General features: G+C 39.6%; 2 protein-coding genes across 4 annotated transcripts in view; one reads left to right on the top strand and one right to left on the bottom strand.

Annotated features, from left to right (window-relative positions):
• Nucleotides 1–6,269: 6,269 nt before the first annotated feature.
• On the bottom strand, nt 6,270–8,063 carry LOC144065482 (relaxin-3 receptor 1-like). The gene has a single exon (XM_077588362.1). It carries the CDS (start codon nt 7,558–7,560, stop codon nt 6,466–6,468), a length of 1,095 nt encoding a protein of 364 aa, XP_077444488.1. The 5' UTR covers nt 7,561–8,063; the 3' UTR covers nt 6,270–6,465.
• Nucleotides 8,064–10,925: 2,862 nt separating this feature from the next.
• Nucleotides 10,926–26,749, top strand: part of adamts7 (a disintegrin-like and metallopeptidase (reprolysin type) with thrombospondin type 1 motif, 7) — a 51,235-nt gene continuing 35,411 nt past the window's right edge. For 2 of the 3 annotated variants that reach the window (XR_013297670.1, XM_077589818.1), the window contains exons 1-8: nt 10,926–11,430; nt 13,582–13,945; nt 17,834–18,017; nt 18,755–18,960; nt 20,539–20,622; nt 21,269–21,393; nt 23,348–23,497; nt 26,457–26,600. Coding sequence is in view for 2 of the 3 variants with exons in the window: in XM_077589818.1 (XP_077445944.1) it covers nt 11,288–11,430; nt 13,582–13,945; nt 17,834–18,017; nt 18,755–18,960; nt 20,539–20,622; nt 21,269–21,393; nt 23,348–23,497; nt 26,457–26,600 (1,400 nt within the window). In the remaining variant the exon portion in view is untranslated. Of the gene's footprint in view, nt 11,431–13,577; nt 13,946–17,833; nt 18,018–18,754; nt 18,961–20,538; nt 20,623–21,268; nt 21,394–23,347; nt 23,498–26,456; nt 26,601–26,749 lie in introns of all 3 variants that reach the window. The other variant, XM_077589820.1, reaches the window with a different exon arrangement.

Here is a 26,749-nt window from a genome sequence, read left to right as displayed (position 1 = left end):
TCCAGCAGTCAAGAAAAAAAATGTATCCCATCACAATAGCAACTCATTTTGATAAGGATACAATGAAATAAAAATTGTTGCTGAAAAGCAAAACCTGAATAGCACAAAATCGTTATTATTCAACATTTGAGTTATACATATTTATACGTGTCTTATATCTATTATTTAAGACGTAATCGAGCCAATTATTTTTCTGTTTTTTAAGTTGAATATCGATTCCAAATATTTGGAATTAAAAAAAAACATTAAATATACGGTACTGACATTTCAACAGACCAAACAAATTTGATTAAGCACAAAATTAATTATCTTTTAATAGTTCACTGGCAACCGCTATGGAATTAATTTCCTAAATTTTAATGACATTTTGATGCTCCGTTGCTTTCATTTGTGTTTCGGGAAGTAAGGAAACATTTCAGGAGATATGATGCAGTGTTTACCCTCAAGGAGCAGTCAGACAGCAATTTTCACTTCTTTATTTTTATTGCATCCTTTAACGCGAACATTTCATTTCAAGTTTCAAAACAGGTAAAAGTCCATTCTCAAGCTGTGTCACCATGATTATGGCCAATTAAAAAAGGAAAAATACTGTAAAATAATAATAATAACATGAAATTGAGACCGTCCTAATAACATGTACATTGCCCTAACCATATTGTGTACAGAAGTGTTAAAATAAATAAATAATTCAATCATTAGTCCATGGTCAATAACGGTAGTGTTGCTTGGTTTTATTTTTTTATTGGATTGGATTGGATAACTTTATTCATCCTGTATTCGGGAAATTTCATTGTGACAGTAGCAAGAAAAGGCATAGTTATAAGTTAGACAGTACAGTCAAAGGCCGCAGAACAACAAAGCAAAAGCAAAAAGCACAAAGTACAAAGCAAATCAAAGTCAATGGGATCATTAAGAATCACCAAATCATTAAGACAGAAAAGCATCAAAAACACAAAACGAGCTACGAGTTTCGGTAGCAAAAACGGATAGACTCAAAAAGACGTAAAGTTGGACAAAAACTGGAACCACACACAGGAAGTCTTCCACGAGATGGGGAAATTCTGCAGACTGTGACCGAGGTAGAGAATATGCAGAGTCACTCTTCCAAGCTTATCCGCACAGTTCCTCAGTAGTCTGGAGCTGAAGAAAAAAACAGCAGGGCAGAACTCCTCGACTCCGTTGCTGGTAAGCGCCGACAGCTCTTCCATCTTATCCCACGATGGAATGGTTGGTCAGAAGCGTTGCCCCTCTTCCCGGCACTTTTGTCCAGCTCCGAAACTCCAGCGGCACCGAGGTGTTGCTCCTTCTGCTGCGTATTGTAACAGCTAGTCCCATGTGTGTGACAGCGTAGGCATGGCTGAATGGTTCCAAAAAAAGAAGTAACCGAAAAAAGCCAGGCTAACAGAAACAGTAATTGCCCATTGTGTTCAGTTGTTGTTTCTCCACCCCTGGTGTATTCCCTGCCTGCTCCCTTGTGTGTTTCCCAGGTGTCCCTAATTGTCTCGTCAACCCATGTCAGTCATTTACACCCCACTGATTGTTATGTCATTGGTCGGCTCATCTGCTTTCGTTTGTCCTCGCCCCGTTTCCTCGTTACATTGATCCACGTTCCATGTGCTTCGTTCCTCGCTTTCCCGCATCTCCCCTTTGTCAGATTTGGTTATGTGATTTGGTTTCTAAGTATTTGTTATTTTCTAAGATCCTTTTTAAGTTATTAAAGTTTTGGTTTGAGCACCACCTCCCGGCACTCGGACGTTTCGTCGAAAGACGTTTGGTCCCCGGACGTTTGGTCGACCGGACGTTTGGTCGAACGGACGTTTGGTCGACCAGACGTTTGGTCGAACGGACGTTTGGTCGAACGGACGTTTGGTCGAACGGACGTTTGGTCGAACGGACGTTTGGTCGAACGGACGTTTGGTCGCTGGGTTGTTACTGTTGAAACCAGCTCTCAAAATTATAATCATGAGAGAGAGAGCGAGTTTAATATCTAATATCAAAATATCAACAGTAAACTCTCTGTCATAATTTGACAGCGAGCGAACCCGGCGACCAAACGACCTTTCTACCAAACGTCTGTTCTACCAAATGTCCGGGGACCAAACGTCTTTCGACGAAGCGTCTGGTCACGCCACCTCCCTCGTCCTCGCCTGCTTCCCTGCGATTGGGTCCTAATTCCCTGCTTCCTCACCTCCACGTCTTGCGAAAGACGTAACAGGTAGGGAGAGCATATCACATGTAAATTATCTGTGTAAAGCTTTTGAACATTTTAATGCTTAAATATTGCATTTTGAATATTAGTGAAAAACAGAACATAGTCCTCAAAGGAGAAAAAAATAAACAATGAATAAACACAGCACTCTATATTACTTCTCTGTATTAGTGTGAGCATCTTTTATTCAATCAACAGCTTGAGAAAATAGTGTGCAAAAAACTGCTCTTGAAAAATAACAAGATCGATACCAGCACATTTGGTTCTCTTTGTGTGGAGAATATTTGTTAACAGAAAAGAGATTTTCTGATGCATGCTGACCCAAGATCATAGTTTCTATTTCAAACAAGGTTAAATTGGAATCCAAAAATGATGCCATTGTACTGTGTGGACATCATATCAATGAGCTCTGTCCACTCTTATACTCAACCAAAACAAAGAAGAAAATATACACGCACAACCTGAAACAAGTAGCGGGATGTCTCAAATTTAAGAGCAAGAGATGAAACATGCCTAAGGTTACTTTGCCTCATTACTTAGTCTCATTGTATTAACAGAAAATAGTCAGGCATACAGTATCATACTACTTTATATTAGAAACAGAACCTCAGAGAAATTCATCTAATATGAGGGTTGTTGTTCTGGGTCTTTTATTTTTGTTTTTTAAACAGGTTTTCAAAAGTCTTTGTTAATACCTGACCAACCGTGCTCACAGAAAAATGAACTGTACTTACATTGCTATATGAAGGAGGCTCTAGCATTTCCTGGGGCTGCAATTTTAGCTGAACATTATCATAACATTTTTTAGAGATAAATGTACTGCCTAATGCCGGAAGGATTGGTCTCAGTTGCATGTCATGGGTTGTGAAACTGGATAATGACCGAAAACACAGCTACTAAAAATAGTCAGCTCACACACTTAAACACACATTGTTACATGCAAAAAAATATGAAGTTTGTTCTGATTCAAGTGAAAATAGAAAAAACTGTGCTAATTTCTTTTGATTAAGGTTCCTATTTGTGTAAACTACGCCCATGTGCCTGGATGCTAAATGTGACACAAACTTTAGTGGCAAAGAAACTTTTTAAAGCCAATGGAATAATGACTACATTTTGGTTCGTATGAGTCATTATTGTTCAATCGTTTACACATCGCATTGCGCCCTCGATAAGCTCAGTAATGGAAAAAAACCTGTTCTAAAATATTTCTTGGCACAAACTCATGCTGATCAAGATATGTATGCTCTATTTTGGAAGCATTTATGCTGCGCTGTATGAACACCAAAGCATCCCTGCTAACGACTAGGGCTGTCAGAGACTGATTTTTTTGGCTTCCGGTCTGATCTGATATGTTTTGCCAATAGGGATCTGGTACTTATTCCATTCCAGAACTTTTCATCCAGTAAAAATAATGCAAAGTATAATGTCACCCACCATTAAATGGCAAATATTTTTAGTATTAGAGTGAGCCCTGGTTGTAACGCCTCAAAAGATGCTCTGTTTACACAATGCCTGTTACCATCATTTATTTGAAAAGAGAAATTGTCCCACTGAGCAGACTTTTTCACGTAGTGGTTTAATTTACTGCATTTGAAAAGCTCGATGGTACTGTAAACACACACTCACACTCCATTAGTGGATCGGATCTGGTGACCAAAGCCGATAATGTATGATATTCCAAGAATAGCCATATTGTGCAGCGATACGAATTAGACATCACTGCTAACAACTCAAAAAAAAACTAGGCTGGTGAGAAATGCTTTGTTTTTTTGTGCTAGTCGTATACAGTGCCTGCAAGACCAGCACTAAGATAAACCAGCATAGTGCTCATAAGGGAGCATATGCTTATTTACATTGATTATGCATTGATGACATAGAGATATACAGGACTTGAGTGTTTATCTGGAAGAGGGGGTCAAGAAGACAAAGACAAACAAATTATAGGGAAGGACATTGCCTGCATAATAAAACTAAATACTGTCTGAATGTTTGAATAAATTACATAGGGACTATATCAGCCTCACGTGGCCCAAGGTAACCTAATTTGATGACCTTCACTTCATAAAGATGATAAATTAAATGCAAATAAATTTGATCAGGGAAAGTAGTTAGTGAGTTTTTGGATGACTTTACTTTAAGATGACTAAACATTGTAATGGACTTCACATTCAGCAGACTTCAACTCGATTTTACCTTTTAAACTATGTCTGAAAGTCCAAATGAAGATTTATCTCAGAAATAATGGGGTTCACTGAGCTCAACAACATTGTGACTAAAGTACTGACAAGCAAATTACTGATTTGTCCATTCGACCTTCAGTACCACTGACTTCCAGTCGCTGGAGCAATTTAAAAAAAAAAAAGATAAATAAGGAACAAAATATGAATATATAAGAAGACATAACTTGTATTCCTTTTGAGGCAAACAGTTTAATTGGCTGCTCACATCGACCTGTTTAATGGCTTTCCCTTTGAATTTTGGTGCTTTTCATCCATGTTGAGTATAAGGCATTACTTTAAGAAATATTTCTTTTTTTCTGTATCGAGTCGTTGTTAGGCATTACTCTTGAAAAAAGTAAGAATATTGCAGTTTTTTAAATTTTGTTACTTAATTTACATTACTATTACGATTATACTTTTTGTTTAAGTACCACTGTTGCCACAACGCAATTCTTTCGTTGTCATAATTATTACTTTTCTCTCAAAAGCGCCTCTTTTTCAACTGGCTGTTTTTCAGCCCAATTAGGAGTGACCTTTTAGAAGGAAACTATGCACATGATTATTAGTGGTGATTCACTTCATACCGCCGTCTTTGTGGCTACTAGATAAAACACTTTTTCAATAATTGATCGGGTATGTGAGCAAGTACAGAGCTTGTTATGATTAGCTTGTGGTTACATGCTGAGCTAAGACCGTGACCAGCCAATGCCGTGGTACGGTGAGACATTGGCAGCCGTGTATAGTCCAGCATGGCGTATTAGGGTGTGATCTGAAAAAAAACTAAGTAAGGTGTTATGTAACCATCTACTTTGGAAACAATGCTCTATTTTCTCTTTAAACAAAGAGGTGCTAGGTTTGGGGTTATTTACCATTTTTATGGTCTTGTTTATTTCTCCTGTATGGCTTGTCTTTGTGACTTCCCAGTGATTTGACCTGTTGTGATCTGCCCTCTTCCATCTCAAAGAACCTGCTGCCTTTCATGTCACCCACCTGTCTAGTCAACCCATGTGTGTCAATTTAAATCCTTCGTCAGTGTCTGCCACGTCAGATCTTATGTTTTATGTCTGCTCATGTCTCGGGACCCGGCTTATATCATCCTGCCCTGTATTTGATTAACCCCCAGTCTTCAGCATCTGCACGCCTGAGAAGGAAAAGGAACACAGTACGTATGTTCAAATTATTGTCATTCCGCTTTGTTGTCCAATATTTTGTTAATTTTATAGTTTTGGTGTTAATTTATGGATTTTCAATTGAATGATTGAACATTCCGTTAAGCATTTCTAGAACAATCTTTAATAATTAATCATATTTTAAAAAAGCACTGCCTTGCACTGATGAAAAATGTCTTTATTGTAAAATATACATGATCTACAGACTACAAATATACAGGACATGAATCACCCAGCCATTATGAAATCCAGACATTTGAATGCCAATCAAATCCAGTTTTCAGAGCTAAAATCCCATACAATCTCTTGGGACTGTGCAAGATGGACACAAACAACAGTTTGTCAACATGGAATGAATGTGCCATGTGTCAATGCAAAATAACAATAATCATCATAATCATAATAATAATAGTAATAATAATACTACTAATACTACTACTACTAATAATAATAATAGTAATAATAATAATAATAGTAATAATAATAATACCAATAATAATAATGATAAATATAATAACATTCATAGTGATAATTATAATAATAGTTATAGTACTCATTATTATTATATTTGTAATTATATTTGTAATTATTATAATAATAACAATAATAATTATAATAAGTAAAATTAGTAAAATAAATACAATAATACAAAGATTTGAAAAACGAATAATAATAATTAAAAAATAAATACCATAATAAAAAGATTTGAAAAACGAATAATAATAATTGGAAAATAAATACAATAATAAAAATATATTAAAAAAATTAAACGCATTGCATTCACAGTTTTCACTTGAGGCATTTGATTAAGCTTTAAACTTCAAGAAATAGAGTGATCGGGTTGGGGGGAGTCCTTTCTTTAAAGTGCTTAATGATTGACGACACATAAAGTGAAGTCGCCATCAGCAGGAGTCCGGGATGCTTGGATGTGGCCGTGCTTATCAGACTGCGCCTTGCAGGCGTCTTTGCAAGGAGTGGGTGCCCTCCAAAATAACGCACTTAACATCTTTCGGATCTCGGGCCTCATTAGACAGTAGAGGACGGGATTCAAGCAGCTATTGGCGTGCGCCAGGCACACGGTGACTGGAAATATGTACGACTGCACCAAATAGTAGGAGCGATCCCAGTTGGCCGCGTTGAATTTGACCAGGACGCCCCAGAAAGTGATGGCGTGGTTGGGCATCCAGCAGCAGAAAAAGGACAAAACCACAATGGCCACCGATTTGGTGACTTTGGAGCGCTTCCGCGGGTTGCTGCCGCACATGCTCTTGCGTTTGATGAAGCGCAGGAGCAGCAGGTAGTTTACGGACACGATGAGCAGAGGGATGATGAAAGCCACCAGGATTTTCTGAATGTGATAAAGAGCGAGCCAGTCGTGTCCTTCTGGGAATTTCAGGAGGCAGAGTTTCTCCCCGGCGACCACCGTGACGGCGGAGTAGACGGCGGTGGGAGCCGTGCAAGCCGTGGCCGCGACCCACAAGGAGGCGCACACCCATTTGACGCACCGCGACCACCATCTGTGCGCCGATCTCTTGAGCGCGTTGGTCACCGACAAATACCTGGTGACGCTCATGGCCGTGAGGAAGAAGACGCTGGCGTACATGTTCATCACGGTGACGGACAGCACGGCTCTGCACATGGCGTCCCCGAAGGGCCAGCTGAAGTCCAGCGCCGTGTCCACGGCCCAGAAGGGCAGCGTCAACACGAACTGGAAGTCGGTCACGGCCAGGTTGATGATGAAAAAGTTGATGGCTGACTTCTTCCGACCTTGTCTGAGTCTCATCAGGTAAAAGACCAGCAGATTCCCCACCAAACCCACGGCGCAGACCACCGAGTAGACCACCGAGATGAAGATCCTCAGGAAGCGGCTCCCATCCGCGTCCGCGTCCGCGTCCGCTTCGAACGTCTTCTCGTCGGACGCGCTGCGGTTCGACGCCTCGCTTTGGTTGACCGTATCCTCCATCTCCGAGCAAAAACACGAAACGGGGGGCGAGCGTGCGACTCAGGGGGTCTCAGGATCGGTGTCCATCCTATTCCTCTTTGAAAAGGCGCATGACGACAGCGTCGTTATTATAGGGTCGTGTCACTGCCGGGCCGCTATTGGCTGGGAAAATTAATTCCATAGCTGCTTTCATAAACATATTTGAAGCATCAACAACTCACTTCGTTCCGGATGATCCAACGAGGGGTAAGGGTGGTCGTTACCAAGGTGATCAACCTTGGGGGGGACGTCTGTAAAAGGTGCGCAAGAATTAGGAAAGCCAGGAAAATAAAACTGAATGTAAAAGAGTTACTGGGAAATGTGTTGAAATAATAGAGAAATGAAAAACAACGGATGGCTCTGTATTTTTTCCAGAGGTACCTACTTCGGGAAATATGTACGGGTTATACGCAGCGGTGTATGATGACAATATAAAGGCTTTTGATTATATAGTTCGGGGGGAGTCGCTTTCCTCATTTCCAGAGGCGTCAATAGGTTCTGAGGATAGTGGAGGCTTAGCCCCCCTGGAGGAGCAAAGCATGAAGAAAAGGAAGGGGAAAAAAACTCAAATAAGCAACAACTCAATAATAACATACGCACAGATTGTGTAGATCCACCCAACTGTTTTAGGCAAACAATAGATTTTCATGTTTTTTCCATGTTGTCAACATTAACAACACACTGACTGGAACATTTTTTTAAATCATTGAAAACCTATAACCTATTAGATTATTATCTTTTTTTAATTCCCAGTGTAAATCGCCAATTTGCCTGGGGAGCTGGCCGGAATCCAGCAGTGCTGCACTCACTGCAAATGGGTTGAATACGAATATATGTTCATTAATATGTGCTGTTCCTTTATTAAATAAATTAAACTCAAACCTATGGCCTTCAGTGAAAGTGGGAATTGATGCCAGCCTTCGCGGATGATATTTGATTGATGTTTAGAACTAGCAACAAAATAATACAGAAAATTTACAATATTGCTTTATATACAATGTATTTAAACGAATGAAATAAACTTTGCAGAACTGTGAGAAATTGTCCAGCATCTAGCAAAAAAAATCTGGGAAGCTATTGTATATTTGTATAAGTTGTTGACTACTTATTTATTTGTGCAATTCATGGTAAAGCTTTTGATTTCATTATACTTGTATAATGACAATAAAAGCATTCTATTCATCTGAGTATCTATATATCTAGCTCAGAGGAACCATGGGAGCCATATGCGGCTCTTCTGATGGGTGCATAAGATTCTCCGCTCAGCTGTGAGGTGAAATATGGAAACCGCTGTTTGCATGTTCTCCTCGGGCCTGCATGGATTTCCTCTGGGTACTCCGTTTTCCTCCCACATTCCAAAAACATGCATGGTAGGCTGATTGGACACTCTAAATTGCCCATTGGTATGGGTATGGGTGTCCTTGTGCCCTGCGATTGGCTGGTCACCGATTCAGGGTTTCCCCCGCCTCTGGCCCGGAGTCAGCTGCTATAGGCTCCAGCACCTCCCGTGACCCTTATAACAACAAAGAAAATGAATGAATACTCCTCATTGATATTCATTTGTAGCAACTGTGCGACAATGTTCTCAAAAGAATTCAGAGACTTTTTGTGTACTTCAAAAGTGGGGCTATTACTACAAAAGCCACACATTTTAATGTAATTTAACTTTTACATTCTGAGTATGGCTCTCAAGGAATAACAATTTGAAAATATGAATTGTTAATGGCTCTCTCTGTCAAAAAATACTCCTGATCCCTCAGGTCAATTCATCGTTTCATTAAATTTCTAAGAGAGCCGTGCTGGATTGATTCCCACACAGGCACCCTGGTTTCCTCCCACATCCCAAAAACATGCTTTGTAGGCTGGTTGAAACCTCAAAATTGCCCCAAGTTATGTTATAATGTTATAATATAAAGTTATAATGCAGGCTGAATTTAAGCTTCTTGTGCAGGTCATATTAAATAATTTTTTTTTCTATGGGCCAATAATAGTTTACGTTCATGCCATGGTTCGTCCCCCCTGATTTAAAACAACAAATTAGATCGACGGGCGTACAGACAGATGATGATAGATAGAGATAAAGGGGTAGGGGGAGGCAGACAGATACTACATAGATACGTACATACATAGATAGGTAGTAGTACCCATCTAATAGATGGCACATGAACACTATGTTTTTTATTTGGTTTTGATGAATTCTTTGTCAGCTACTGTTTATCCCCCGTGGGTAGCAGTTGTGCTGCATCTCTTTTCAGGGTGAGGAGAGGATCTACACAGAAGCGGTTGTTAGCTGAAATAGCAGGTCATTAATACATGTCAAACGCCCACTCACATTCAGGCCTCCAGATACCTTGCAGTCTCCAAATAATCTACCATGCATATTTTTGTTTTATTCATCCATGTGTTTTCTGAATTGAATTATCTTCACTAGGGTCGTGGGGGGTACTGGAGCCTATCCCAGCTGGCACGAGGTGGGGGACAGCCTGAATTGGTCGCCAGCCAATCGCAGGGCACGAGGAGACAGACAAACATTCACCCTCACACTCATACCTAGGTGCAATTTAGAGTGTCCAGCCAGCCTAAGATGCCTCTCATCTCATCTCATTTTCTCAACCACGTTATCCTCATTAGGGTCGCGGGGGGTGCTGGTGCCTATCCCAGCTGACTTTTGGCCAAAAGTGGGGGACACCTTGAATTGGTGGTCAGCCAATCGCAGGGCACGAGGAGACAGACAAACATTCACCCTCACACTCATATCTAGGGGCGATTCAGAGTGTCCAATCAGCCTACCATGCATGTCTTTGGAATGTGGGAGGAAACCGGAGTACCCGGAGGAAATCCACGCTGGCCCGGAGAGAACATGCAAACTCCACACTGGTGGACCGACCAGGATTTGAACCCAAGACACCCACTTTGAAGCCGACAGACTAACCACTCAGCCGCCGGGCTGCCCCAACCATGCATGTCTTTGGAATGTGGGGGGAAACCGGAGTACCCAAAGAAAACCCATACAGGTCCGGGGAGAACATGCAAACTCCACAAAAGTGAACCGACCTGGATTCCTACTCAGCATCCCAGAACTGTGAGTCCGAGGTGATAACCACTCAGTCACCGTGGCGTACATATTTTTCTAATAATACATTTATTTATTTTTATGTATGCGTGTGCGAGTGAACCCGAGAAAACCCACACATGCGCGTCCGAGTCGCTTGGGGGGCTGGTGCAAATTAAGAAATATATATGTAACGTAGTAACTTGCTTTCAGTAATTATAGTGCTTATTGGCGTGTTTGGACATAAAATGTGTTTGTTGCGTGAAACCGGAAGTACTGAAATGACCCAGTAAAGGCACCGGGCGTCACAGCTGGGTCTGAGCAGGATCGGGTCCGATTACGCTGAGTCTCCTTTAAAACGCCTTGCAGTCGCTGAAGAGAAAAGCTATTGTCTTGGTTCCACCCATCTGTGGGGGTGGTTCGGCTGCAAAACTTTACAAAGTTTGCAAATTGTCACTAGCTGTCGTCCAGAGGCGGATGGAGGCTCAAGCGTTTGTTTGTAAGCGACGGCCGACTAACATCAAACAAACACGGGGAATGGCTGAAAAGTAGAAGATAAAGATGAGCCTTGAACTACAACAAGTCGTTGTGCATGTGGCCGCGATGCACTTTGTTTGACTTGTCATTCCGCAACGTGTTTGAGAAGTACGATCATTAATGAAGGTAAACAGCTTACAAAATGACTCGTTTGGACCGGAGGCTTCACGATGGACACTGTACTTTCCACATCGGCTTCTTCTTCATACTTGTGACCGTGCTGGACCAGTGCAGATCTGGACTGGGAATACTAAAACAATCAGGTCAGTTGAGTTCTCCAAATAGCGGGATAATGAAAAGATGTTCCGCGTATCCATGAATACACAGCACGAGGAGCATGTTTTTTTTAATTTAAATCTGACAGTAGTCAAACACAGTGGGATCTACTCAAAAGTTCTTCATTTTTCATTCATTTTCTGAACCACTTCATCCTCACAAGGGTCGTCAGGGGTGCTGGATCCAATCCCAGCTTCGGGGCTGGGGCAGGGGACATCCTAAATTGGTGGCCAGCCAATCACAGAGCACGAGGAGACAGACAACCATTCACGCCCACACTCATCTCTAGGAGCAATTTGGAGTGTCCAACGAGCCTACCATGCATGTTTTTGGAATGTGGGAGGAAACCGGAGTATCTGGAGAAAACCCACACAGGCCTGGGGAGATCATGCAAACTCCACACAGGTGGGCTGACCTATATTCGAACTCGGGACCACAAAATTGTGCTAACCACTCAGCTGCTGGGCTGCCTGCATTTCTTCTTTTTCGTGAAATTTTACTCGGTACATTTTCAAATTCATTCGTTCATTCTCTGAGCCGCTTATCCTCACAAGGGTCTTGGGGTGCTGAAGTCAACCAACAAGGGGCATTAGGTGGGGTACACCCTGACTTGGCTTCCACCCATTCGCAGGGCACAAGGAGACAAACAACCATACATGCACACTCACTCTTGAGAAAATTGTGAATCATCAATCAGCAGACCATGCATCTTTTTGGGATGTGCGAGTACACCGCAGTACCCATAAATAACCCATGCATGCACAGGGAAAACATGTAAACATCCACAGGAAGGAGGGCTGGTACCCACCAGTGATCCGACCCTTGATCTCAGAGCTGTGAGGTGGACGTATTGCTTTTTTTTTAAATTTAATTTTATATTACTTCATGATTAATGAATACAAAGTTTTTTAAAAGTTAAATTATGAAATCAAAACAAATTTAGACTGAAATACCTGCCCCAAGTAACACTCAAAGCCCCTCATTGCATTTAACTCATAGCATGCCATTTACAGGAATAGAAATCCAAGCTATTCATAAACTGGGAAGACAGGAAGTGGCTTTGAATGCTCATCTTTCACTGCCACAGATGGCGCCAGACTGTCAATACATTTAGACTGGGATGCGCAAATAAACTTTAAGTTCACACCTCCCAGTCACACTAGATTGGATTATAAGTGTAGAAAAAAGGCATGAAAGCTTAAAACCAGAAAAGCACTTCTCTGCTTGGTTTTAGCAAAGAAATGGAGCATTAAAAAAGAGAAAAAAAAACTAATTTAGTTTTTGCTACAGTGCCAAGGATTTTCATGGACTTCCAAGTGAGGCATGGAAAAGTTAGTTTAATGCTTTGAGATTTAAGCTATGCAAATGTCACATTGCATTTAGTTCTCTGTTCAATGGCCAGCATCTTACACCACAGTAGAAAGCAGTTTTTAGCACATCTCCCTCGCGATTTCTTTGATTATGTTTACTGGTGATGCCCTTGAGCCCTGTAGTTTGTATATTTTTATTGAAAGATTGAAGACGAAATTATATTCATCTCATCTCATCTTTCATCTCATTTTCTGAACCGCTTTATCCTCAATAGGGCCACGGGGGGTGCTGGTGCCTATCCCAGCTGACTCAGGCAGGGGACACCCTGAATCGGTGGCCAGCCGATCGCAGGGTACAAGGAGACGGACATCCATGCACACTTACAGCCATACCTAGGGGCAATTTAGAGTGTCGAATCAGCCTACCATGCATGTCTTTGGAATGTGGGAGGAAAGCGGAGTACCTGGAGGAAACCCACGCAAGCCCGGGGGAACATGCAAACTCCACACAGTTGGACATGACCTGGATTTGAACCCAGGACCTTAGAGCTGTGAGGCCGACGTGCTAACCACTCGTGCCACCAGGCTGCCCCAAGTATATTAATTTGGTTTATAAATCATTGTCCACCACCCCCACACTCCCGCCCCCATCCCTTGGCTCTGCATACACTTTATACAGAAGCTCGCTTGTTGTTTGTCACATATCTAAATGGTTATACTGTGCACATCTGCTGGTCGCCACAGAAACTAAAATATATTCTTCTTGTGCCCCAATTATTTCTCCTTGTCTTTCCCATGTTCTCTTCCCACTGTGGCTCCGACAGATAGAATCCTCCAGGATCTTCCTTCATACAAAGTGGTTCACCCCACTAGAGTGAATGCCAGAGGTCACTTCCTGTCCAACTTCCTGTCTCATCGGACTCACCACTTAAAGCGTCGCCATGCCTCAGAGGAGTCGGCAGACTCTGGGAAAGTCTTCTATCAATTGTGGCATTCTGATCGCAGGTTGCGCTTTAACTTGACTCTCAACCCACACCTGCTAGCCCCAGGTTTCATTACGGAGAGACGTCATGGAGGTCTTAAAGGCAGTAATATACGTCCCCCTGGATCCAACCAGTGTCATTTTCTCGGTGAAGTGAGGGATGGGCTTGCTGTCAAAGGGACCGCAGCAATAAGTACCTGTGATGGATTGGTAAGTTGTTCACCTGTGACTAAAATGAACCAATGCCAGACATAAAATTTGCTTGCACCAGTACTCTGTAATGCCACCATCTGATTTGCTATGCAATTGTTGGGAGTGTCTGCAATGAAATTTAATTTTTCATTCAATGAACTATTCATTTCTACTTTCATTGCAAGTAGCACACGACAAAGAACCAATTCACACACGTAGTAACACAGGGGGGCTTTGAGTGAGAGGTCCATTAGTCATGGAAATGGATAATCTGAATTACAAGAAGACGGACAACCATTCACACTCATATCTAGGGACAATTTACAGTGTTCCACATGTTTTTGAGATGTGGGAGGAAACCGGAGTACCCGGAGAAAACCCACCCGAGGCCACGGAGAACATACAAACTCCACACAGCGAGGACACACCTGTCATCAAAGCCTCGGCCTCAGAACTATTAGGCCAACGCTTTCACCACTCACCCAGCGGGCCCACTTGTTCTTGTTCAAGGCCCAGCAAGTAATGTTATTAATATTCATTCATTGATTCATCTTCCATACCGCGCATCCTCCAAAGGGCTGCGGGGCTTGCTGGAGCCTAACCCAGCTTATTTATGGCAAAAGGCAGACCACACCCTAGACTGGTCGCCAGTCAGTCGTAGGGCACATGTAAAGTACTATCTATGAAGACGTCGAATAAAGTACTATCTTTGAAGACGTAATTTTTGACTCTTTAACTAAGGGTTGGTAAAGGATATCTGTGTATCTTATGTATAAATCCCAATAAGAGTTGTACGATCATTTGAAAAAGATAGTGTCGGCAGCCACCACGCTATATACTATGTATGTGTGTATGTATGTATATGTATGTATGTATGTATGAATGTATGTGTGTATATATGTATATGTATGTATGTGTGTATATATGTATATGTATGTATGTATGTGTGTGTATATGTATGTATATAGGTATATATATGTATATATACGTATGTATATGTGTGTATATATGAATATGTATGTATATGTGTATATATGTATATGTATGTGTATGTGTGTATATATGTATATATATGTGTATGTATGTATATATGTGTGTATGTATATATGTGTGTATGTATGTGTGTGTATATATGTGTATGTATGTATATATGTATATATATGTGTGTATATATGTGTATGTAAATATATGTGTATATGTGTATGTATATGTATAAGTGGAAATTCAGTTTGAAAAAGATGACACGATGTCCGATCAATATATATCATTGCAATACAACGATAAATCGAATTCAAATAAATTATGAACCATGCTGTTAGTCTAAACTCTAATTAAATTTACAATAGTGGCTGATAAATATCTGTGTGGGGAGAATTGAGATTGTATGATTTATTTACTACTAATGTGTATTGATAATTTAAGAAGGATAAATAAAAGCCATTCCGTTGCAGACTGGGAGGAAGGATGATGATTATCTTCTGGTTCAGAATTCTATTCTGGTTGTGATGGATCAAACAAAAATGGCTATATTGTCGGAAACATGATGAATGAAATTGCAGCCACAGTCTAGCATGTCTTAACATAAACATGAATAAGAGAATTGTTAGTCTTACTAACATTTTTGATGAATAATTGAAAAAATATTAGTCACTTTAAAGAATCGATCTTACCTTTACCAGTGAACTGGCAGACAAATTACAATTAAAAAGCAATTACTAATAGTAACACTTATTTGACACAAGATGGCATGGCAGGAGTGTAAACATTTGTCATGTCTACCTACCGATAACATGCACACTGTCAGTGTTGACAACGTAGCAGTATTAAGTAACCTCACAATTTAGGGACAATGTCTTATCTCTATCTCTTGGCACTCTAAACAATCGGCAAGAGCAAGGCTTAAGACGAAGAGACTGTCTCTAAAAGTAGCAATCTCCACTTTAGCACAGTCCTGGCACGATCCTGTGCACTACTTTGTGTGGTGTCCTGACACATTTGCGATAAAAGAGAAAATTATAGGTGGAATTAACAATTGAAATTTGTCATTGAATGTCAAAGAATGTAATTACTCTGAGCTGGGTCTCACAAGGAGACAGTTTTTATTCTCTTTATTTCTGAGTGTGAATCTAGATTAGATTGCAAGACAACTTGCATCACGCAATACCAGGGCAGCAGAACTTTTGAGACTGGCAAGAAAATGCTGAGCCACAGCTCAAAAAAGTTTGGGAAACACTGGTTTAGTGTACTGTTTGTATGTAAAGTGGGGCGAACAGTGTGAATGGGTTTTCAATAGACCTGGGCAATCCGGTCCTTGAGGGCCGCTGTGGGTGCAGGTTTTTGTTCCAACCGATCCAGCACAGACAGTTGAACTAATTAGATTTCTGCTATAACAAGAAGCACCTGACTTCAATCCATCGATTGCACGTCTAAAATACCAGATTGGTGGAAAGGTCTCCTCTTATGGGTTGGAACGAAAACCTGCACCTAATGCGGCCTTTCGTGGAATTAATTCCCCAGGTCTGGTTTTCAACCTTTTTTGATTCACGAGACATGGTTAACATGCACGGTCAACAGATCACGGATTTGGTTAATTGTCAGGGAAGTCAAGCGTGTCCACGCAACTCAGAAGACCCATCTGTGAATCTGTGTCGGTGTGAAAGAGATTGTTGTGTTTGTATACGCGGTAGAGAAGTGAGAATTTCCCCATGCTTACATTTAAAGCATGTTGCGGTACAGTCTCACTGAGTCGAGCTGCTTTTTTTTACGCACATGAGATATGTTGATGCAGTGATAAAACTATGCAGCCCACTCACACGCCTCTCCACACTAGAAAAGACCGTTTTCTTCTGAAAGAGGATTCTGATTGTGGCAAGGGCAGTGCCATCTTCTGGGCAAAAGGCAGGTCCCTCCTGGTTTGATTCAGACAATTTGTTCAGGTCAACTGCATTATTTAAATCTGGTGTCACCCATTCATGGATTCCTTATGCAAATACATTACCACTAACAACCTCGCCCAAGCAAGCTTTGCTTGTATTAGTCTAGGGCAGGGGTCGGGAACCTTTTTGACGAAGAGAGCCATAAACAATTCATATTTTCAAACATTATTCCTTGAGAGCCATACTAAGAATTTAAAAGTAAAAATACATGAAATGTGTGCAATTTATTAATCATTTCACCACTTTGGAAGTAAAAAATAAATCTCTGAATTCTTTTGAGTACATTTTTTCAACTGTTGCTAATCAATGAGTATCAATCAGAGTATGCATGCAGAAGAGTCTAATGAAGAAAATTATGATTAAAAAGGTGCTAGAGATCGGTGTCGGCGCCACATTGCCGGCGTGACGCTCCCATTGGTGTGTTCGGGACTTAGCTCTCTCACCAGCGGTTCCCATATTTTACCATAGGTTAGCGGAGAGCCATATACACCCATCAATAGAGCCACATATGGCTCCCGAGCCATAGGTTCCCTACCCCTGGTCTAGGGTTTTCTTTCTTAATCTACAAGCTGCAACTCACTCCGTCAAAGAATGGAATCTGAATGTAATAATAACATAACACTACCCAGTAACTACACTCAGTAGATTGGTATTTCACTATTCAGTCCACCATGCTAGTGCACGGAGTTACAGTTCACAGTGTACCAAACAACACATACCTTTTGAAAAGCTTTATTGATTGATACATCGAATAGAATGGAATTGTTTACTGAATTGTACAGCTCGATTACATAGTTCAATTCAATGCACCCTGTTAACCTAGATGATGTGCACACTGGAGAGTTGTTTCGTAAAACAGGCCAGTTTACAATATTGCAAAAAATAGGATGAAAATAAACGAATGGGGTTTACAGAAAGGAAAAGTCACCATTATGTTTTGAGAACTGACGTGCCACCCTTCAATCTTCAGACAGGGCGCTTCCAGTTGTTAAATGACGAGTTCTTCATCCAGCCCCTGGAGAGGCCACATGATGAGCCCTCCGCACCGCAGGCCCACGCCATCTTCAAGCGCCATGCTCCCGTACCAGCATGGAGTCCCGTTGTGCCGTCCATCTCAGGCAGAAAAACAGTCAGCGGTTCCTGTGGAGTTAAAAGTAACTGTCCCCCATTTTTCGCCCGTTGTCCACACATCACTTTAAATGACAGGTTTTCTAGCACATTAAACATGACTGTATAATTGAATTGGTGGCTTAACACTTGCATAACAGAAGGAATTTATTTGAGATAATAGGTGGAGTAGTACATTTATTTATTTAACAGTTTCCTTATTGCCAGTGGTTTAAGTCAGAGAGTTGCTTGAATGTATTACGGTGAGTTTGACTTATTTTTTAACCAAAACTCTTTCTGTCATTGCTATTTTTTCATGCATTTTCAACAGCTTCTATAAATCCATTTTGACATTTGCCCTGATAAAAATACTCTGGTTTACTAAAGAAATAACATATATCAACAACAACAACAGAAATTTTTTATTTTTCATTCTTTCTTTTTAAAAATCTCTTTCTTACCTACAATTGAATGCCAGCCATTCAGTGTCTACCTTTTCCCACTGCCTGTAAATAGTTGGGATACTCTCCAGTAGGAAAAAAAAGTACACTTTTTCTTTTCAATAGCATCAATGTTTCGCCTACTCGCATTAATTGCATCATTCAGGAGTTTAGTACAGCATCATTTTGGGTTTGTATTGTTTCCACTGACATGAATGTTGAACGCAAGGTACATCGTTGTCTACTAACTAAAGCAGGAACTTGCTATATTAGCGTTGCTAGAAAGGGGCAGATTAAAAATCTTGTATCTATATATATTAAATATTTTTATTTGCTCCATCCAGTGGTAGATTCCTATGAGAGCTTGGAAGAAATTGAGAGAAAGCGGGAAAACTGGGAGCAGCGCCAGCACAGGAAGAAAAGGAGAATCCATCAGCGTTCTATCAGCAAAGAAAAGTGGGTGGAAACCCTGGTTGTGGCTGACCCTAAAATGGTGGAATACCACAGCAGCAAAAGTGTTGAAAACTACATTCTTGCTGTTATGAACATTGTAAGTACAAGAAAAGAATGTAAGTGATCCTATAAAATTACATATAGCATAAATATAAGCGTTTCAGCATAAAAATTTGATTTGTGTTCTTAAAATCAGTTAAACTGTATCAACGTCAGAGTTTCTCTGTTGGTATAGAATGTGAAGTAAATGTATCACCTGCCAACCACAGTGCTGTGACGGATTCATTCAAAAACAGTTTATGGGAGCTAGGAGGTATTGGAGGTGGGACAAGCAGTCTTTTGTTGAATAAAAACTCGGACTCTGCACTAATGCGACACATCTTTTCAGCCACAGGTGAACCAGCGTGTCTTACTGTATTTACTGGCATACAAGCCGTAATTGTCGCTAAAAAAATGATGACTGAATCCAGGGTACGGCTTATGTGCATACAAAGACGACATGCACGAAACTGCAAGGTGACAAAGACAAAACGCCATAACGCAAGACAATGCAGCCGATACGGTCATTCAAAATAGAGAAAAGATAAACAGATAAAACGCAAAAGAAATATTTTGACGTCTATGAATGAAATTCAAGAAAAAAAAGTCTTGCATAAAACGTGAAAAAAACCTCTCTTGTGCCTGTCATTGCTAGCTCAGGGCGTCGCCATATTACCATAGTTAAATGTGCTCTGACTGGCCAGACGCCTAAATAAGTGTTCGTATTGTTTGCCATGTTGTTAAGGCTGATCGAAGGTCTTGCGGTCAATCGTTAACATATCAGCCTTGATACATGCATGTGTATCCCATGCTATTATTGCACCCAAAGAATTGGTGAACACTAATAGTACCGCTTACGTTACTTCCTTTTTTGAATTTGTCTACGTGCAGGCAACACCATTTCGGAACACATAAAGGAAATTGGATTGGATTGGATAACTTTATTCATCCCGTATTCAGGAAATTTCATTGTGGCAGTAGCAAGAGGGTGATTAGACAGAACAACAAAGCAAAAGCACAAAGTACAAAGCAAATCAAAGTAATCATTGAGAATGATTGTACATTTGTGATTATGAAATAAAACAATATTCCGCGTTGATTTTTTTTCTAATTTATTTCTTGATCGAAAATTTTTGGGGCTCCTACATTTTAGGTATGAAAATATTTTCCATCATATTGAATGTATTTTACTGACAGGTATTGTTGACAAAGTGACAGCTCTCCATGTAAGCAAGCTGAATGAAGCAAAACACAATGATAGAAACTTTTTACAATAATTTGACCTTGCTCTCAGCTGTATTTGAATTTTTCAATATAAACAACTTAAATGATGTCCTTTTATAAGCTGAAATATTTGAAATTGTAAAGAATTCCTCCAATTGAAGGAAGGCATGCATCATGGCAATGATATCATACATGCTAAATGTGGATAGAATTCTATGAAAAACACTGATCATGACCATTTTAAGCATGTTTATTACTCATGACTGCAATGGACATATTTTCAATATTCTTACATTCTTTTATGATCCAACCAACAAGCTGAGGGCCAGCGACCACATTGTTTTCTATTCAGTTCAGGATGATAACATGCATCCTTGTTTTCTTTTCTTCTCTTTATTTTTTTGTTTTCTAGGTAGCAGGTCTTTTTCAAGATCCGAGTATTGGAAACGCCATCAATATTGTAGTGGTTCGACTCATCCTACTGGAGCAAGATGAGGTAAAATATATTGACTTGATTTGGGGTTTACAAATATGTTAACTTCATGTTTACTCAAGCCCGGCATACTCTGTCCATTAGAACGACCTTGATTGAAGGTTGTCCCGAGAGGTCTATTTATTTTGTATATATTTTCCAATATGTCAACCTTCATTTATCCACCTGATGGGGAGAAAAAAAAAAAAACAACCTTCCTGATGCATTGCTGAGTGGCGTGCTGGAAACAGAATGAGCAAAACGAATAAAGAGACGTTGTTGATTTTTCTTTTTGAAGTGGTTTGTCTCCATCGATTTCCATTCAATGTGAATTTACTCCACCATGAATCTCAAGGAGATCTCTTTTGCCTATGTGTTGACTTTTTTTTAACAATTATATCTGGAAAGTGTTATTTTCTATGCTATCATCAATTTATCTTTAAACACGAATAGAATACCAACAAGACACTTAACATCTATGGAAGTGGATAGTGGAAGCTATAGAGGTCGAATATTTCTTAATTACGTGTTGCTTCTTTTCAATCAAATCAAACATTTTTTTCTTTCTTCCAGTGACAATGTATTTTGAATGCACGTGCTTAGTATTCATTTACCTATTTTCTATGTTATGTTTCTTACCATCTGTTCTGTTGTGACATTTGATGTCTAGGAAGACTTAAAGATTACACACCATGCTGATAACAGCTTGAATAGCTTCTGCAAGTGGCAAAAACGACTCAATATGAAGGGAGACGAACATCCTCTGCACCACGATGTAGCTGTTCTCCTAACAAGGTAAATGAGAACTGTGTTAGATAGGCAGGAAAATGATGAGCAGCTTTGTTTATGTAGGAAAAAGTATGTGTAGATCAAAGTGGAATGTTAGTCAGTAAATATATACATTTAAATGAGCAGTGACTTTGATGTAAAATATTTTAGGCATCTCTTTGATTCACCTTTTCAACTGCAAAATAAGTTACTGATGCAACAGAGCTCTTCCATATTCCACTGTACTTCATTCCTTTGCTAGTGGAATCATTATACTCAGAGCATGTCTTTTTTAATCTTTTATTCTGATTATCCTCCCTAGTTTATTTCTACCCCATCATTTGCTTCAAAAGCTTTGACTGAAATTAATTTTGTTTAAACAAAAAAGAGCTACAGTTATTCTCTGTGTTCTTTCCCAGTTATCAGGGAACAATTATGCTGCTGGCTAATTGTAATTTAAACTGTGTGTGCTGGCTTTTTTTGCATTCTTGCAACAGTGTCTAAATGGGAATATTCCATTACAATATAGCACTTGATTAGATTTAGTAGAAAGCTCTTGACACTGGCACCCAAAATGTAGATTCCACTTGTACAGGCAAGTTATATCGTGCCAAACAGAGCAGCAAGCCCGTAATAACTTTCAGGGGCATGGGAAATCTATTTGACTAATAAGTACACACTTCCCATAAATCCTGCCCACCCATGATGTTTGTGTCAAATATCGTAAATGCAAAAACTGGGACCGCATAAAAATAAGAGAAAGAGGGGTAGAAATCTGTTTCACAACCAAAAAGACATGTCACAAGAGAGAGAGAGAACTCAAAGAACTACCATCCTAAATAGAAACAAATGTTACATTCTTTTAAGCCGTTACACAGCTGTAAGATATGGACGACAACAGAGTAGCTCTAGAAAAATAAGATTTAAAAAAAAAAACATCAACAAAAATAAAATAATCCTTAATGGTAGGCAAAAGAAAAAAAACTATTTCACATTTGGGAAAAATCTTCAGTGTCCCTGGGCCAACATTGCTAATGTATTTCAGTCCCATAATTCCTGCGTTTATTAGTATTTTTTAAATTTATTTTTCATGTATTTTTACTAACATAAAATTACCATCCGTGCTCTTATTTGATTATATTTATAGACCTCAGTGAAATTAAGGATTATTTTTTTATTTCGTAACATAACATAAACATAAATTTAACTTAAGTAAATCAACTTGGATTACGATACAGACACACTTAAAAATACATTTTAATCTTACTTTACACTAAACTTAATTCTAATTTTATTTTATTTTTTTTTACCTTTTTTTCTTCGGGCTTGGCTCTTCTTGCCTCGCTTCCACCTTGCCTTTTAGCCGGAGTTTTTAAAAAGAACCTATTTAGGATTGTTTGCTTTTGTCTCCCCTTCAAAATATTACGGAAATGACGCAGACAAATGTCCTCACCACAGGATAAGGCACGACCACTTGCCAATTTGTCCAGGTGTTCCTCTCGTATCGGCGAGGCAGCTCACTTTTAAGAGCATCGTCTTGTTTATTCATTTACCTCTCTATGGCTTGATTTAACAATGAGAGATGATTCATTTTTTATGGTTTTGCTTTAATTTTTCTTATAAATAAGACAGGGTCTTGGATAATAGTTTTGATTAAAAAAAAACCCAGTTTTTCCTGATCATTTTTTTTTTTGAATCATGTACACACCTTTAAATTTTGCATGCAAGTAAATTCATCAACGGAACTCTAATGTGCGAGATGCATGACAGAGTCATTAGTTTTAACCAATTGTAAACATTTTCATGTCATGAGTGTTTTTTGTCACTGGCTTAAAGAAAGTATTATTGAATGTGGTCATCCAAATTTGATATAGGGAACTTAAGTCTATCAAAAACATATATGGTATTTTAAATTTTAGAAACCTATTTCTCCATTGGGACTTTTAACTTTTAACTGAAATTGTGTTCTCTGTTTCCACAGGAGGGACATTTGTGCTTCTATCAATAAGCCTTGTGAAACACTTGGTTTATCCCACGTGGTGGGAATGTGTCAATCACATCGCAGCTGCAGCATAAGTGAAGACACTGGCCTCCCATTGGCATTCACTGTTGCACATGAGCTCGGACACAAGTAAGATTCCACATTACACACCCTTTTTCAAATACCCTCCAGATAAATTTCATAAAGTATACATGGTGTGAAGGACTAACACAGCTCTCCAGTTACTAGGCTGCTGAAATACACTGATTTCATAAAAAGTATGACAATGAAAATAATAAACTTAAATCAATTATTAAGGTGGCCCGGAGGCTGAGAGGTTAGCGCAAGGGTGTCAGACTCGGGTTGGTTCGTGGGCCGCATTAACGTCAACTCGGTTTCATGTGTGCCGGACCATTTTAGATATAATATTTAGATATTTTTTTATAAATGGATTAAAAGCCCTGAATATTCATTTTTTATAGATCTAAAACAATGTTTATTTTAGCTTTTTTAAATATATTATTAGATTTTACAAAATGAGTTTTGAACTAAAAACACAGAAAAAAATGATTCAAAAATTACAATTATTGATTTAAAAGGGGGAAAATCAGGAAATTTAATATACATCTATACTCCATATTAATTTGATCATAAAACAGAAAGTCGGCACTCATGATTTACTTTCTCGGGGCGCACAAAATGATGCGGCGGGCCAGATTTGGCCCCTGGGCTGCCACTTTGACACCTGTGGGTTAGAGCGTCGGCCTCACAGTGGGAGAGCTATAGGTTCAAATCCAGTTCGGTCCCCACCTGTGTGGAGGTTGCATGTTCTCCCCGGGCCCGTGTGGGTTTTCTCCGGGTACTCCGGTTTCCTTCCACTTTCCAAATCCCATTTTATGTTTCACCATAATTAGTGAGACATGCCAGAAAAAGAATGCAAGGCCAAGGCATTACGCTATCTTGTGTTTCCATGAGCATCGAAACTGTGTTGTTTTTTTCCTGCCGATTCCACTCCCAAGTGAGATCCTATTAATTAATGTTGTGATTATTACATGCTCAAGGCCTGTCATGGTGCAACTCCAGTAGTTGTTGTTCTTCATGGTCATAAGAATTTACTGAATCGTACTCTATCTGGAACCAATTGTCTTTACACTTGCACTTGGGAGTAACTATCAATAATCTAAGATCATAACTAATTCGCAGCAAATCTACATTTAGCAATTAGACAGTGGAGGGCCCCATCCTGATAGGTTGGGAATTTGCCGGCCGAGAGTAGCCTTTCGCCTGTATAGCGCACTAGTGTTTGTTTTAGCATGACATTCATGTATGCCCCCTGATGGTTGTTACTGATGTCACGATCTGTTGTTTTAAGCTTGTAATATTTTAGTTGTCTTTGATTTAGTAGTTGTATTTCTCTTAACCAGGAAACCATTTTACTTCAGGTGTTTCCAAATTTTGAAATTGGCAATGACAATTTTTCTTTTCTTGGGCATACATTTGTATTCAATTCAAATTCAATTCAAAAGCCTTTAGTGTCATCATACACAGCCGCGTATAACGAAATTGGTGGTGCTACTCCAAGCTTTTCAAAGTGTGTTTTCCCAGTAAAAAAAACATAAATAGTAGTATAAAAGTATAAAAAAAATATGTATTCCTTATTTTGTCACAAGAAAAAGGTTTTTGGTCCTCACTTCAAACAGGGGACATTCTGGTTTTCACGTTGGTTGAAAGTGAGTATACTCCGGGAAACACAAAACAACCTGTGAAGAAATATAGCAAAATTGTATCTGCTTCAAAAATCACGGTGTCGTGGTTCACTTGCCTGACTTTGGTGCTAACAGGTGCGGGCCCGATTTCCGCACGTGGTGGTATGATTGTGAGTGCGAATGGTCGTCTGTCTCTCCGTGTGCCCTACAGCTGACTGGCGTCCAATCTAGAGTGTAGTATGCCTTAACTCTACTGGGATAGGCTCCAGCAACCCCGCAATCCTTACAAAGATGCACGGTACGGGGATGAATAATAGGTATGTTGAAACTAATTCCTATAGAAAAACTGAAATTAGATCTCTTGCATATCTTTTTTTTTTCTCTTGCCAAAAAAAAAAATCAGTCAGTTGCAATGAATAAAACTTACTGTCATTTACTTGCTTCCAAAAACACTTTTGAAGATGATGCCGCTTTTGAATGGGATCTTATTAAACTGCTCACACTCATTCTTGTCAGTACATGGGTTGCATATTGTATTGCACATATTCTGTTTGACATCACATACGTAAAGCAATTTCCTTCCACTCCAGTTTTCAATTACAATCACATGTCTTACAACAAAGCTAACTTAAATCAAATCAAAGGAAGTACTGTTTTGTTGAAAGCTAATACCCCAATGCGGTTTCAAAAGCATCTTCTCAATTATCTTCTCTGTATAATCTGAAATGGCCTCTCCAGTGTAGTTTGTCTTTCGCTTAAGTCAACAGGGATAGGCTCCAGCACCCCGCGAACCTGACAAGGATGAGCGGTGTTGAAAATGAATGAATGAATCTAATTAAATTATAATCGAGTGAAGTCACAAGGGAAATTATTTATATGTACGGGAACATTTTGACAATCTGGGTATAGTTACAAGCCTGGCATTCTTAACCACTGCTTTACATACCAACAACCCACTCTCATGTGCCCACGACTCGACCCACGCATCTTTCCTATAATCCCCAGATATTAAACTGTGTGGGTGTGTTGCAGACATTTCAGATGGCGTCTTCCTCTAGGAATGCATTCTTATAATCTGCTTTTGAGATTACTCGGTGACCACTGCACATCTCAATTGGGATACTGTGAAGTTCACTACTAAAGTGATCTTGAGAGTTTACTTGCTCAAGGTGGCTGTCTAGCAGTGCACTTGCTCATGTCTGACAATGCACACTACAAAAATTGCCTTTTTTTCATTTTTGGTCACCCTGTAAACTTAAACTAATGCAGCCTACTACCATAAAAATTGCTGTAATTATCATTAATTTAGTGACTGTATGACTGCTAAGAGTTTACAATTGAGAAGACACTGTTGATATATCTGTGCTTGCAAAAAAGTGTAATGATGTTGTGTTACTTCACAGTTTTGGAATTCAGCATGATGGCAATGGAAATGACTGCGAACCCATTGGGAAAAAACCTTTCATCATGTCTCCGCAGCTGCTCTATGGCACCTTACTACCCAGATGGTCCCGATGCAGTCGTCAATATATCACACGCTTCCTTGAGTGAGTTTCACACATTTATATATTGAATTTATTAATCTTTTTACTCATGCCTTTTTTCCCCTTAGCTAATATATGCTTTCAATAGGCTATTGTGTAAAAATTGCCATATGAGGATTATAACTACAGATACATAAAAAACATGTGGAGTG

Source organism: Stigmatopora argus, chromosome 2 (genome assembly GCF_051989625.1).
Source record: "Stigmatopora argus isolate UIUO_Sarg chromosome 2, RoL_Sarg_1.0, whole genome shotgun sequence".
In the NCBI taxonomy this organism is placed as follows: Eukaryota; Metazoa; Chordata; class Actinopteri; order Syngnathiformes; family Syngnathidae; genus Stigmatopora; species Stigmatopora argus.
Note: the sequence above shows the minus strand (reverse complement) of the source record. Positions and strands in the feature narration are given on the sequence as shown.

Bases quoted from the DNA above. Each gene is read 5' to 3' on its own strand.
- LOC144065482 (XM_077588362.1), bottom strand. From the start codon at position 7,560: ATGGAGGATACGGTCAACCAAAGCGAGGCGTCGAACCGCAGCGCGTCC.